General features: G+C 50.8%; 1 protein-coding gene across 1 annotated transcript in view; it reads left to right on the top strand.

The window, feature by feature from the left end:
- mlf1 (myeloid leukemia factor 1) overlaps window positions 1–16,002 on the top strand; it is a 150,802-nt gene that overhangs the window by 120,533 nt on the left and 14,267 nt on the right. Inside the window, exon 6 of the mRNA XM_072474500.1 lies at window positions 8,588–8,699. Within this exon, the coding sequence (XP_072330601.1) occupies window positions 8,588–8,699 (112 nt within the window). The remainder of the gene's footprint in view (window positions 1–8,587; window positions 8,700–16,002) is intronic.

Below are 16,002 nucleotides of genomic sequence, written 5' to 3'. Positions count from 1 at the left end.
GTTCCCCAAACCCAAACCGTTCCAGCACCTGCTTGGGGTCCTCTGTGTTTGGCAGAGTTGGCTCCACGGTGGAGAGCAAGTCAAATTCCAAATTGTAGCTTTTTCCCCTCCGCCAGTAACTCCATGGCCGGGACCATGGACTATCGCTGATCCACCTCAATATGGAGTTGATCAGCCGTTGCCTAGCCGCCCTCTCCTTCCTGTCCCTGAGTGCCCTGTATGCCATTATTTTCCCTTTATCATTTCCCTTTCATCACTTCCTTCAGTGCCTCCCACAATGTGGAGAGTGAGATCTCTCCATTCTGGCTTCAGAATACGTACCTGTTGATGGTTTGTGACATTCTCTCACAGAAGCCTTGTCGGTGAGCAGAGCTGTGCGCAGCCTCCATGAGGGGGACTGGGCCCAGCCCATCTTCAATCTCACGTCCACCTAGTGCGGTGCATGGTAGATTACAATTGTGAAGTATCCCGATCCTACTACCTCTGGATGCACTTATTTACCCTCTACAAAGAAGTCCCCCCCCCCCCCCCCCCCCCCCCCAACCTCCACATCTGCTCCATAAAGGCGATCAGTTCCTTTGCCATCACCGATTGTTTCCCTGATTTCTCTGATTGTTTCCCTGTACGCAGTTGAAGTCCTCCGCCTGATCAGTTGGTGGGAGTGTAGGTCGGGGATTTCTGCCATGGTTTTTTTATGAAGTCTCCGTCATTCCAGTTAGGGGCATATGCATTTACAAGTATGAGGGTGCCCCTTCCAAGACACGCTGACCATTACATATCCCAGGTCTGTCATTGTATTTGGCGCTGTAAAAGTCACTCCCCTCGCCCTTGTACCGAAGCACTCTTGGTAGCTCTGACCTATTGAGCTCTTTCTTACCTCCAGTTGGTCTTCTCGCTCAGGTGTGTATCCTGGAGGAAGACTATGTCGGCCCATAGGCTTTTTAATTGGGCAAAGACTCTGGATCTGTTCACGGGCATTGAGTCTCCTGACGTTCCAGGTGACTATTCTGATAGAGGTCTCTCTCTCTCTCTCTCTCTCTCTCTCTCTCTCTCACCCCCCCGCCCTCCCTCCTGCGGGGTCAGCCATATTTAACGTGTGGACATGCCCCTGCATGCTGGGGTTTCCCTTCATTTGCGGGCCATCCAAGATAGCCGGCGTTTTCTTCTTTGTCCCAGCCGTCCCAATGTATGACCTGTTGTAATCGGCAATCTTTTTTATTTAATAAACATTTTATTGAGGTATTTTTGGTATTATAACAAGAACAAAATAAACAATGTACATGAAACTATAAACATAGTGCAAAAGCCGTCTCCCTCCCTACAGGCTGAACTAACCCCTCCCCCCCCCCTTCTGCTGACGATTAATTTTCGGCGAAGAAGTCGACGAACGGTTGCCACCTCCAGGCGAACCCTTACAGTGACCCTCTCAAGGCGAACTTGATTTACTCCAAACAGAGAAAGCTAGCCATGTCCGATAGCCAGGTCTCCGACTTCGGGGGCTTTGAGTCCCTCCAAGCTAATTGTATCCGTCTCCGGGCTACCAAAGGCCAGAACATCTGCCTCTTTCTCCTCCTGGATTCCCGGGTCTTCCGACACCTCGAAAATCGTCACCTCTGGACTCAGTACCACCCTTGTTTTTAACACCGTGGACATGACATCTGCAAACCCCTGCCAAAATCCCCTCAGCTTCGGGCATGTCCAGAACATGTGGACATGGTTCGCTGGCCCTCCTGCACACTTTGCACACCTGTCTTCCACCCCAAAGAATCTGCTCATCCAGGCCACTGTCCTGTGAGCCCGATGAACGACCTTGAATTGTATCAGGCTGAGCCTGGCACATGTTGTGAGCGCGGTGACTCTACTCAACGCGTGCTCTACTCAGACCATCCTCTATCTCTCCTCCCAGCTCCTCCTCCCACTTGCGATTCAGCTCCTCTGTCTGCGTCTCCTCTGACCCCATAAGTTCCTTGTAAATGTCAGAGATGCTCCCTTCTCCTACCCACCCTCTGGAAACTACCCTGTCCTGAATTCCCCCTTAGCGGTAGGAGCGGGAAGGTTGACACCTGTTTACGTAGGAAGTCCCGCACCTGCAGATACCTGAATTTGTTTCCCCTCGCCAACCCAAACTTCTCCTCCAGCGCCCTCATACTCGAAAAGCTCCCCTCTATAAACATATCCCCCATCCTCTCAATCCCTGCTCTCCGCCATATCCGGAACCCCCCATCAATACTTCCTGGGGCAAACCAGTGATTATTACAGATTGGGGACCAGACCGATGCTCCCTCTGCTCCCACATGTCTTCTCCATTGCCCCCAGAATCTCAGGGCTGCCAGCACCACAGGGCTGGTGCAATACCGTGCCGGCAGAAACGGCAGAGGCGCAGTTACCAACGCCCCCAGACTGGTGCCCTTGCATGAAGCAGCCTCCACATGCTCCCATGCCGACCCTCCCCCACCACCCACTTCCTGATCATGGCGATATTCGCTGCCCAGTAATAGTTACTAAAATTTGGCAACACCAGCCTGCCCTCTCCCCAACTCCGCTCAAGCATTACCTTCCTTACTCGCAGGGTCTTGCCCGCCCAAACAAAACCAGTGATCACTTTATTGACCTGTTTAATAAAGGACCGCGGAATAAACATGGGGAGACATTGAAACACGAACAGGAATCTCAGGAGAAACGTCCTCTTCGCCGTCTGCACCCTCCCGACAGTGACAACGGAAGCGCGTCCCACCTCCGAAAATCGTCTTTCATTTGGTCTACTAGTCGGGCCAGACTTAATTTATGCAACCGGTCCCATTCCCGCGCCACTTGAATGCCTAGGTACCTAAAGCTTCCCCCTACTAATCTAAACGGCAACTCCCTGTGGTATCATCAGGTATTGCAGTACCCGAGAGGCTGAAGTTCCATTGGTTAAACCTAGGGGTTTACCATTGGCTGTTTAGTATGTAGCTCCGCCCTGATAGGCGGGGTATAAGAATCAGTTCCGTCCCAGCAGCCCTCATTCTGTACCTGAACTGTTGGGGAACAGTTCTAGTCTATTAAAGCCTTCAGTTGTGCTACAAGCTCGTTTTAGTAGTTATGGATCGTGCATTAATTTAATAGACTACAACTTAAGTAGAAAGGATGGATCTCCGAATCAAGTCGGAGTGTCTGCAACTCAGTCCCCACGCGGCGAACTCAGCGGCGATTTTCAAGCACTGGCTGGCGTGTTTCAAATGCTACCTTGAGACGGCTGCAGGCACACCCTCGGAGGAGCAGAAACTGCATCTCCTGCACTCAAGGGTAAGCCCTGGGATCTACACCCTCATCGAGGAGGCGGAAGACTTTGATGCAGCAATCGAACTTTTCAAAGGACATTATATCCGCCCGATAAATCAGGTCTACGCACGTCACCGCCACCCCCCGTATCCTAGGGCCACGTGCGGCCCACGGGCGCCGCCATTTTGTTCCCCGGACACCACGCTGGACAGATGGGCGCCGCCATTTTGTTCATCTCCGACCACCATGTGCGACCCATGGGAGACGCCATCTTGGATGGGGCCCCAGGACCCCAACCCGGCCGACTACACACTGCCCGATCAAAATTCACAACTCCTGCGTCTGGTCTCGGTGACTCTGGACCAAAATCGACCTCGAACACTCTCAACAGCAACGACGACGGTCTTCATCAACGGCCACGCGACGTCCTGCCTGATCGACTCTGGGAGCACTGAGAGCTTTATACACCCCAACAAGGTAAGGCGCTGTTCACTTTTTACCCACCCTGTAAATCAAAGAATCTCCCTGGCCTCCGGTTCACACTCAGTGGAGATAAAGGGGTTCTGCCTAGCAAACCTCACAGTCCAAGGAAGGAAATTTAACAATTTCCGCCTTTATGTCCTTCCGTACCTCTGCGTGGCTACACTCCTGGGGTTGGACTTCCAATGTAACTTACAAAGTCTGACCTTCCAATTCGGCAGCCCTATACCCCCCCTTACTGTCTGCGGCCTCGCGACCCTGAAGGTCGACCCGCCTTTCCTGAATGCTAACCTCACCCCGGATTGCAAACCCTTGGCCACCAGGAGCAGACGGTACAGTGCCCAAGACCGGATCTTCATTAGGTCGGAGGTCCAAAGGCTACTGAGGGAAGGGGTCATTGAAGCTAGCAACAGTCTCTGGAGAGCCCAAGTAGTGGTGGTAAAGATCGGGGAGAAACATAGGATGGTCATTGACTACAGTCAGACAATCAACAGGTTTACGCAGCTTGACGCGTACCCTCTCCCCGCATATCCGACCTGGTAAACAGGATCGCGCATTATAAGGTCTTCTCCACGGTGGATCTCAAGTCTGCCTACCACCAGTTACCCCTCCGCACTAGCGACCGCAAATACACTGCCTTCGAGGCAGATGGGCGGCTCTATCATTTTTTAAGGGTTCCCTTCGGTGTCACTAACGGGGTCTCAGACTTCCAACGCGAGATGGACCGAATGGTTGACCGGTACAGCTTACGCGCAACGTTTCCGTATCTCGATAACGTCACCACCTGCGGCCATGACCAGCAGGACCACGACACCAACCTCCGAAAATTTCTCCAGACCGCTAAAATCCTTAACGTACAATAAGGATAAATGCGTATTTAGGACCGACCGTCTAGCCATTCTCGGCTATGTCGTGCGAAATGGATTTATAGGCCCCGACCCTGAACGCATGCGCCCCCTCGTGGAGTTCCCCCTCCCTCACTGCCCCAAGGCCCTGAAGCGCTGCCTCGGGTTTTTTAGTTACTACGCCCAGTGGGTCCCTAACTACACAGACAAAGCCCGTTCCCTGATCCAGTCCACAACCTTCCTCCTGTCGATTGAGGCCCACCAGGCCTTCAGCAACATCAAAGCAGACATTGCAACGGCCACGATGCACGCCATCGACGAGTCCCTCCCCTTCCAGGTCGAGAACGATGCGTCCGACGTAGCTCTGGCCGCCACCCTCAACCAAGCGGGCAGACCTGTGGCCTTCTTCTCCCATACCCTCCATGCTTCCGAAATCTGCCATTCCTCAGTCGAAAAGGAGGCCCAAGTCATAGTAGAAGCTGTGCGACACTGGAGGCATTACCTGGCCGACAGGAGATTCACTCTCCTCACTGACCAACGGTCGGTGGCGTTCATGTTCGATAATGCACAGCGGGGCAAGATAAAAAACGACAAGATCTTGCGGTGGAGGTTGGAACTCTCCACCTACAACTACGAGATCTTGTACCGTCCCGGGAAGCTAAACGAGCCTCCTGACGCCCTGTCCCGTGGCACATGTGCCACCGCACAAGTGGACCGCCTTCGAGCCCTCCACGAGGACCTCTGCCACCCCTGGGTCACTCGCTTTTTCCACTTTGTTAAGACCCACAACCTGCCCTACTCCATCGAGGAGGTCAGGACAGCCACCAGGGACTGCCACATCTGCGGCGAGTGCAAACCGCACTTCTACCGGCCAGAGAGGGCGCACCTGATAAAGGCTCCCCGTCCCTTTGAACGCCTCCGCATGGACTTCAAAGGCCCCCTCCCCTCCACCGACCGCAACACGTATTTCCTAAACGTGATTGACGAGTACTCCCGGTTCCCATTCGCCATCCCCTGCCCAGACATGACCGCAAACACCGTCATCAAGGTCCTCCATGGTATCTTTGCACTGTTCGGTTTCCCCACTTACATACACAGTGACCGGGTGTCCTCCTTTATGAGTGACGAACTGCGTCAATTCCTGCTCAGCAAGGGCATCGCTTCAAGCAGGGCGACCAGTTACAACCCCCGGGGAAATGGGCAGGTAGCGAGGGAGAACGGAACGGTCTGGAAGACCGTCCTACTGGCACTACGGTCCAGGAACCTCCCAGTCTCCCGCTGGCGAGAAGTCCTCCCGGAGTCCCTCCACGCCATCCGGTCACTGCTCTGTACGACTACCAATCAGACACCTCACGAACGTCTCCTTGTTTTCCCCAGGAAGTCCTCCTCCGGGACCTCGCTCCCGACTTGGCTAGCAACACCCGGACCCATCCTGCTCCGAAAACATGTGCGGGCGCACAAGTCGGACCCGTTGGTCGAGAGGGTCCATCTGCTGCACGCAAACCCCCAGTACGTCTACGTGGCGTTCCCTGACGGCCGACAAGATACAGTCTCCCTACGGGACCTGGCGCCCGCCGGAACCCCACGCGCACCCCAACCACCACCCCCTCCACAGCACCACACAGGAGGGTCAGTCCTCCCGCCGCCCCTACCTAGGCCCTCCCACCCACCGCCGCCCCCTACAGGCGCCCCCCTCCCAGGTCAACCGTTTTCCCCACCAGCGCCGTCTAGGGGTGACAAAGCTGCCATGGAGGCCGAAGCCACGCTCCCGGAGTCGCAGACGCCCGGACCCCCACCGGAATCACCACCGAGGCTCAGACGATCCCAGAGGACGACCAGGGCACCCGACTGACTGATTGCTTCAGTTTAACCGATCTGTAACTGTAAATAATAAACACTGACTGTATATATCTGCCATGACTGTAAATATCCGCGAAACACTGTAAGGAGGTATCACGGTATCTCCATATCTGATCATACCATGTTGAATACAATTGTAGCTGCTGGCCACCACCCCCGCCGGACTCTTTTTTTAACAGGGGGTGAATGTGGTATTATCAGGTATTGCAGTACCCGAGAGGCTGAAGTTGGAGAGGGAGCATCCCTGTCTTGTCCCCCGGTGCAGTCTAAAATAGTCTGATGTTGTCCTATTTGTCTGTACGCTTGCCACAGGAGCCTGATACAGCATCCTGACCCAGTCAATAAAGCCCCGCCCAAATCCAAACCGTCCCAGTACCTCCCACAGATAATCCCATTCTACCCGATCAAAAGCCTTTTCTGCATCCATTTCGATCACTACCTCCACCTCCCTACCTTCTGGGGGCACCATGATCAGGTTTAACAACCGTCTTACATTGGCCACCAGCTGCCTACCCTGAACAAACCCCGTCTGGTCCTCCCCAATAACGTCCGGAACACAATCCTCAATCCTGGAGGACAAAATTTTGGCCAGCAATTTGGCATCCACATTCAACAGGGATATCGGCCTGTAGGAACCACACAGCTCCGTGTTCTTGTCCGACTTCAGAATCAACGAATTTGTGGCCTGTGACATCGTCGGGGGCAGCACCCCTCTTTCCCTTGTCTCATTGAACATCCTCATCAACACTGGCCCCAATAGCCCAGAAAACGTTTTATAAAACTCCACTGGGTACCCGTCCGGCCCCGGGGCTTTACCCGACTGCATGGCCTTCAGACCCTCCACTATCTCTTCCAACCCAATTGGGGCCCCCAGCCCTTCTACCAGCTCCCCGTCCACCTTTGGGAAATTCAGCACCTCTAAGAGTTTAGCACACTGGGCTAAATCGCTGGCTTTGAAAGCAGACCAAGGCAGGCCAGCAGCACGGTTCAGTTCCCGTAACAGCCTCCCCGAACAGGTGTCGTCGGAATGTGACGACTAGGGGCTTTTCACAGTAACTTCATTGAAGCCGACTTGTGACAATAAGCGATTTTCATTTTCATTTCATTTTCAAGTGCCTCATCCCCTCCGGCCCCGTAGGGGGTTCCGACCTATACAACCTACTGTAGAAATCCGTAAATGCCTTATTCACCCCTGCTGAATCTCCAACCAGGTTCCCATCTCCGTCATTTACTTTCCCTATCTCCCGTGCTGCCTCCCTCTTTCTAAGCTGCTGTGCAAGCATTCTGCTGGCCTTCTCTCCATGTTCATAGATCGCCCCCCTCGCCTTTCTCAGCTGCTCCACCGCCCTCCCTATGGTTAACAAGCCGAACTCCGCCTGTAGCCTCCACCGTTCCCTGAAAAGCCCTGCCTCTGGGGTCACCACATACCTCCTATCGATCTGTAGTATCTCCTTTACCAGTCGGTCCGTCTCTGCCCTGTCCACCTTCTATGGGCCCGTATCGAGATCAGCTCCCCTCTTTCACCGCCTTCAGTGCTTCCCAGACCACCGCTGCTGAAATTTCCCCCGTGTTGTTGACCTGCAGGTAGTTCTGAATACATTTCCTCAGCTGCTCGCACAGCCCTTGGCCAGCCAAAATTCCCACATCTAACCTCCACTGCGGGTGCCCATACTATCTTTACCAATCTGCAGGTCAACCTTGTGCGGAGCATGGTCTGAGATTGTGATCGCCAAGTACCCCGTGCTCAAAATTAAGAAATCAATCCGATAGTACACTTTATGCACGTGTGAGTAGAAGGAGAACTCCTTCACCCTCGGCTGCCCAAATCTCTATGGATCCACCCCCCCATCTGCTCCATGAACCCTTTTATTTCCTTTGCCATTGCTGGCACCCTGCTCGTTTTCGAGCTTGACCGGTCCAAGCCAGGGTCAATAACTGTGTTGAAGTCCCCTCCCAAACCAGAAAATGCAAAAGGCTTCAGATGCATTTCTGCAATATTGCCAGCTGGAACTCATCATTTGACTGGAACTTGAGTGTGTGTACCATGGAGGGAAGTGGGTGGGGGGGGGGGGGGGGGGGGGGCGGCGCGGCAGAATCGCTGTGTATTTTGTGACCAATGTTTTCTTTTCTTATAACAATAGCTGAAGCAGTGGATTTTGATGAAGAATGGAAAAATAATTTGTCAAAGTTTATGCCTCCTGGAAAACATCCATACGGTATTCAGGATGTAAAAAACATCTTTGACGGACAAAGGTACATCATAGTCTTTTATTTTTTAACAGGATTATCTTTTTAAAAATAGCAACGTTTAATACTGAGGTGAAATTTAACTCGGGGTCAAGAAAAATTGCCAACCTCTTCCATGAGAGCTATAACCATATTTTATTTCCCCTCTTGATAAAACAGTTCACACAGATGTTCCCACACATTTGCTTGGTCATCGGTCGGGTGGAAGAGTATAGAGAAGGGACGTAGGAGCATAGGGTTTCAGTGTATGCGGACAATTTGTTGTTATATGTTACGGATCCTCTCTCTAATGTGGAGAGAGTAATGGATACGATTAAGAAGTTTTGTTTCTTCTCAGGATATAGGGGGGTTGGCATTACCTAATTTTACGTACTATTACTGGACGGCAAGCGTTGAGAAAGTGCAGGTTTGGTTTAGGGAGTTGGAGTCGGCATGGGGGTGGATAGAGGAGGCGCCTTGCAGAGGTTTGAGCTTGAAGGCACTCATTACTACTCCTGTTCTATTTGGCAAGGTTCTCCTCAAGCCCAGTGGCAATAGCCTCTCTCAGAATCAATTCCTTTAAATTAGGGTTTATGTCGCTACTTTGGAAACCAAAGGTTTGTATTGGCTGGGATTGAATTGACATATAAGATCTAGATGAGGGCAGAGATTGAGAGATTTAGGGATTTGTTCATGGAGGGAAGATTTGCTGAGCTGGAGGAGTTAGTGGAGAAGTTTCATCTTCCAAGAGGGAATGATTTTAGGTATTTGCAGATGCAAAACGTTGTCAGAAATTCTCTTAATTTCCTGGATTGCAGGGGACTTCGCTTATGGACAAGGTGTTGTGTCTCTCGACGAGATAGGCGAAGGGAAGATATCAGACATATATGGGCAGATGGTGGCGACGGAGAAGTCGTCTTGGAAGAAATAAAGGGGAGTAAGAGTTAGGCTTAGTTTTGGATGGGGGTGTGTGGAGTGAGGCTCTGTATAAGGTTAACTACACCTCCTCGTGTGCGAGGTTAAGTTTAATACAGTTTAAAATGGTGCGTAGGGTGCACTTGACCAGGGCACGTATGATAGCTTCTTCCTGTGTGCAGAACATAGAACATAGAACATTACAGCGCAGTACAGGCCCTTTGGCCTTCGATGTTGCGCCGACCTTTGAAACCACTCTAAAGCCCATCTCTAATGCCCTTAATGTTGGCGAGTCCACTACTGTTACAGGCAGGGCATTCCACGCCCTTACTACTCTCTGAGTAAAGAACCTACCTCTGACATCAGTCCTATATCTATCTCCCCTCAATTTCAAGCCATGTCCCCTCGTGCTAGACATCACCATCCGAGGAAAAAGGCTCTCACTGTCCACCCTATCCAATCCTCTGATCATCTTGTATGCCTCAATTAAGTCACCTCTTAACCTTCTTCTTTCTAAAGAAAATAACCTCAAGTCCCTCAGCCTACCCTCATCAGATCTTCCCTCCAGACCAGGCAACATCCTGGTAAATCTCCTCTGCACCCTTTCCAATGCTTCCACATCCTTCCTATAATGAGGCGAACAGAACTGCACGCAATACTCCAAATGCGGCCGCACCAGACTTTTGTACAGCTGCAACATGACCTCATGGCTCCGAAACTCAATCCCTCTACCAATAAAAGCTAACACACTGTATGCCTTCTTAACAACCCTCTCAACCTGGGTGGCAACGTTCAGGGATCTATGTACATGGACACCAAGATCCCTCTGCTCATCTACACTACCAAGAATCTTACCATTTGTCCAGTACTCTGTCTTCCTGTTATTCCTTCCAAAATGAATTACCTCACATTTTTCTGCATTAAACTCCATTTGCCACCTCTCAGCCCAGGTCTGCAGCTTATCTATGTCCCTCTGTAACGTGTTACATCCTTCCGCACTGTCCACAACTCCACCGACTTTAGTGTCATCGGCAAATTTACTCACCCATCCTTCTACGCCATCCTCCAGGTCATTTATAAAAATGACAAACAGCAGTGGCCCCAAAACAGATCCTTGTGGTACACCACGAGTATTGGACTGCAGGCTGAACATTTCCCATCAACCACCACCCTTTGCCTTCTTCCAGCTAGCCAATTTCTGATCCAAACTGCTAAATCACCCTGAATCCCATGCCTCTGTATTTTCTGCAATAGCCTACCGTGGGGAACCTTATTAAACGCTTTACTGAAATCCATAAACACCACATCAACTGCTTTACCCTCGTCCACCTGTTTGGTCACCTACTCAAATAACTCAATAAGGTTTGTGAGGCACGACCTACCCTTCACAAAACCGTGTTGACTATCTCTAATTGAATTATTCCTTTCCAGATGATTGTACATCCTATCTCTTATCAACCTTTCCAAGACTTTGCCCACAACAGAAGTAAGGCTCACTGGTCTATAGTTACCGGGGTTGTCTCTACTCCCCTTCTTGAACAAGGGGACAACATTTGCTATCCTCCAGTCTTCTGGCACTATTCCTGTAGACAATGATGACATAAAGATCAAAGCCAAAGGATCAGCAATCTCCTCGCTAGCTTCCCATAGAATCCTAGGATAAATCCCATCCGGCCCAGGGGACTTATCTATTTTCACACTTTCCAGAATTGCTAACACCTCCTCCTTAAGAACCTCAAGCCCTTCTAGTCTAGTAGCCTGTATCTCCTCGACAACATTGTCTTTTTTCTGTGTGAATACTGATGAAAAATATTCATTTAGCACCTCTCCTATCTCCTCGGACTCCACGCACAACTTCCCACTACTGTCCTTGACTGGCCCCACTCTTACCCTAGTCATTCGTTTATTCCTGACATATCTATAGAAAGCTGTAGGGTTATCCTTGATCCTACCTGCCAAAGACTTCTCATGTCCCCTCCTGGCTCTTCTTAGCTCTCTCTTTAGGTCCTTCCGAGCTAACGTGTAACTCTCAAGCGCCTTTACTGAACCTTCACGTTTCATCTTTACATAAGCCTCCTTCTTCCTCTTGACAAGTAATTCAACTACTTTAGTAAACCATGGTTCCCTCGCTCGACCACTTCCACCCTGCCTGACAGGGGCATACTTATCAAGGACACGCAGTCGCTGTTCCTTGAACCAGCTCCACATTTCAATTGTGCCCATCCCCTGCAGTTTCCCTCCCCATCCTATGCATCCTAAGTCTTGCCTTATCGCATCATAATTGCCTTTCCCCCAGCTATAACTCTTGCCCTGCGGTATATACCTATCCTTTTCCATCGCTAAAGTAAACGTAATCGAATTGTGGTCACTATCACCAAAGTGCTCACCTACCTCCAAATCTAACACCTGCCCAGGTTCATTTCCCAGTACCAAATCCAATATGGCCTCGCCTCTCGTTGGCCTATCTACATACTGTGTCAGGAAACCCTCCTGCACACATTGGACAAAAAAAGGACCCATCTAACGTGCTCGAACTATAGCGTTTCCAGTCAATATTTGGAAAGTTAAAGTCCCCCATAACAACTATCCTGTTACTTTCACTCCTATCCAGAATCATCTTTGCAATCCTTTCCTCTACATCACTGGAACTTTTCGGAGGCCTATAGAAAACTCCCAGCAGGGTGACCTCTCTTTTCCTGTTTCTGACCTCAGCCCATACCACCTCAGTAGACGAGTCCTCATCGAACGTCCCTTCTGCCACCGTAATACTGTCCTTGACTAACAATGCCACCCTTCCCCCTCTTATACCACCTTCTCTGAGCTTACTGAAATATCTAAACCCCGGCACATGTAACAACCATTCCTGTACCTGCTCTATCCATGCCTCCGAAATGGCCATCGAAGTCCCAGGTACCAACCCATGCCGCAAGTTCACCCACCTTATTTCGGATGCTCCTGGCATTAAAGTAGACACACTCTAAACTATTTTCCTGCCTGCCGGTACACTCCTGCAATTTTGAAACCTTACTCCTGACCTCACTACTCTCAACCTCCTGTACATTGGAGCTACAATTCAGGTTCCCAGACCCCTGCTGAACTAGTTTAAACCCCCTGAAGAGCTTAGCAAATTTCCCCACCAGGATATTAGTACCCCTCTGGTCCAGGTGTAGACCATCCCGTTTGTAGAGGTCCCACCTACCCCAGAATGAGCCCCAATTATCCAGGTATCTGAAACCCTCCCTCCTGCACCATCCCTGTAGCCACGTGTTCAACTGATCTCTCTCCCTATTCCTCGTCTCGCTAGCACGAGGCACGGGTAACAACCCAGAGATAATAACTCTGTTTGTCCTAGATCTAAGTTTCCACCTTAGCTCCCTGAATTCCTGCCTTACATCCCTATCCCTTTTCCTACCTATGTCGTTGGTGCCTATGTGGACCACGACTTGGGGCTGCTCCCCCTCCCCCTTAAGGATCCCGAAAACACGATCCGAGACATCGCGGACCCTGGCACCTGGGAGGCAACACACCAACTGCGAGTCTCTCTCGTTCCCACAGAATCTCCTATCTATCCCCCTAACTATAGAGTCACTAATGACTAATGCTCAACTCCTCTCCCCCCTTCCCTTCTGAGCAACAGGGACAGACTCTATGCCAGAGACCTGTACCCCATGGCTTACCCCTGGTAAGTCATCCCCCCCCAACAGTATCCAAAGCGGTATACTTGTTATTCAGGGGAACGACCATCGGGGATCCCTGTAATGACTGCTTCCTCCCAGCCCCTCTCACCGTCACCCATCTGTCTTTATTCTTTGGAGTAACTACATCCCTAAAGCTTCTATCTATGACTACCTCTGCCTCCCGAATGATCCGAAGTTCCTCCAGCTCCAGTTCCCTAACATGGTTTCTGAGGAGCTGGAGATGGGTGCACTTCCCACATATGTAATCAGCAGGGACACTGACAGTGTCCCTCACCTCAAACATTCTGCAGGAAGAACATTGTACTGCCTTCCCTGCCATCCCCTCCAGATAAAACAAGAAGAAAGAAAAGAAAGAAAAAAAAAAGAGCTTACCTTATATTCACTAAACCCCTTAGGTTAGAGGAGGTGGAAGGGTGGGGGACAGAACAAGTGCAGTGTCTTGGGATTAGCAACCGCCCAACTTATATACAGAACCTACCTGATTCCCAAGCTGCACACCGGCTCCCTCGCTCTCTCCCGCTCCCGGAAATGAAGGCCACTGGAACCTGGGGGTAAGTTGAAACACTTAGCTGCTTCACGAGCTGCACTCCGGCTCCCTCCCTCTCTCCCGCTCCCGGAAATGAAGGCCGATGGAACCTGGGGGTAAGTTTAAACACTTACCTGCTTCACAAGCTGCACTCCGGCTCACTCTCTCTCTCCCACTCCCGGAAATGAAGGCCGCTGGAACCTGGGGGTAAGTTTAAACACTTACCTGAGCCGTTCGGGGGGGGGGAGGAGCAGTCTCTGTCAGGGAGAGAACCTGAGAACATCTAAGACCCTCAGAAGGTAAGAAGGTAAGTAAGTGATTTTTACTCATTTTTACTTTTATACCTTTTTCAAATTGTGTGTGTGGGGGGGGAAACTGAAGTGACATCACAGAAAAGCTGTGACCTGAGTGGCTGATTGGGAATCTACACGAAATTTAAAAAATTAAGCATTGGTAACTAATTAAACATAATTACTTAATTATAATTTAGAGGGGTATCTAAGCCAGAGATCGGAGAGTACTGTATTCAGCTTTCACATTTATATTAGAAATCTAGTGCTAGGAAACAGATAATTAACAGTAACTTTTTTTGAAAAACTTTTAATTTTAATTTACTAATTAATTGACGCAATGTCAGTTAGAGGGGTGCAGTGCTCTGACTGTGAGATGTGGCAGGTCCGGGAGGCTTCCAGCGTCACGGATGGCTTCATCTACAGAAAGTACACCCAACTGGAGCTCCTCACAGACCGCATGGTTCGGTTGGAGCAGCAATTGGATGCACTTAGGAGCATGCAGGTGGCGGAAAGCGTCATAGATCGCAGTTATATAAATGTGGTCACACCCAAGGTGCAGGCAGAGAAATGGGTGACCACCAGAAAGGGCAGGCAGTCAGTGCAGGAATTCCCTGTGGTTGTCCCCCTCTCGAACAGGTATACCCCTTTGGATACTGTCGGGGGGGGATAGCCTATCAGGGGGAAAACAGCAGCAGCCAGAGCAGTGGCAGCACGGCTGGCTCTGATGTTCAGAAGGGAGGGTCAAAGCGCAGAAGAGCAATAGTAATAGGGGACTCTATAGTCAGGGGCACAGATAGGCGCTTCTGTGGACGTGAAAGAGACTCCAGGATGGTATGTTGCCTCCCTGGTGCCAGGGTCCAGGATGTCTCCGAACGGGTAGAGGGCATCCTGAAGGGGGAGGGCAAACAGGCAGAGGTCGTTGTACATATTGGTACTAACGACATAGGCAGGAAGGGGCATGAAGTCCTGCAGCAGGAGTTCAGGGAGCTAGGCAGAAAGTTAAAAAACAGGACCTCTAGGGTTGTAATCTCGGGATTACTCCCTGTGCCATGTGCCAGTGAGGCTAGAAATAGGAAGATAGAGCAGCTAAACACGTGGCTAAACAGCTGGTGTAGGAGGGAAGGTTTCCATTATCTGGACCACTGGGAGCTCTTCCGGGGCAGGTGTGACCTATATAAGAAGGACGGGTTGCATCTAAACTGGAGAGGCATAAATATCCTGGCCGCGAGGTTTGCTAGTGTCACACGGGAGGGTTTAAACTAGTATGGCAGGGGGGTGGGCATGGGAGCAATAGGTCAGAAGGTGAGAGCATTGAGGGAGAACTAGGGAATAGGGACAGTGTGGCTCTGAGGCAGAGCAGACAGGGAGAAGTTGCTGAACACAGCGGGTCTGGTGGCCTGAAGTGCATATGTTTTAATGCAAGAAGTATTACGGGTAATGCAGATGAACTTAGAGCTTGGATTAGTACTTGGAACTATAATGTTGTTGCCATTACAGGGACCTGGTTGAGGGAAGGGCAGGATTGGCAGCTGAACGTTCCAGGATTTAGATGTTTCAGGCGGGCTAGAGGGGGATGTAAAAGGGGTCGCGGAGTTACGCTACTGGTTAGGGAGAATATCACAGCTGTACTACGGGAGGACACCTCAGAGGGCAGTGAAGCTGTATGGGTAGAGATCAGGAATAAGAAGGGTGCAGTCACAATATTGGGGGTTTACTACAGGCCTCCCAACAGCCAGCGGGAGATAGAGGAGCAGATAGGTAGACAGATTTTGGAAAAGAGTAAAAACAACAGGGTTGTGGTGATGGGAGACTTCAACTTCCCCAATATTGACTGGGACTCACTTAGTGCCAGGGGCTTAGATGGGGCAGAGTTTGTAAGGAGCATCCAGGAGGGCTTC

The sequence above is a fragment of the Scyliorhinus torazame genome, chromosome 14, assembly GCF_047496885.1.
Source record: "Scyliorhinus torazame isolate Kashiwa2021f chromosome 14, sScyTor2.1, whole genome shotgun sequence".
Classification (NCBI taxonomy): Eukaryota; Metazoa; Chordata; class Chondrichthyes; order Carcharhiniformes; family Scyliorhinidae; genus Scyliorhinus; species Scyliorhinus torazame.
Note: the sequence above shows the minus strand (reverse complement) of the source record. Positions and strands in the feature narration are given on the sequence as shown.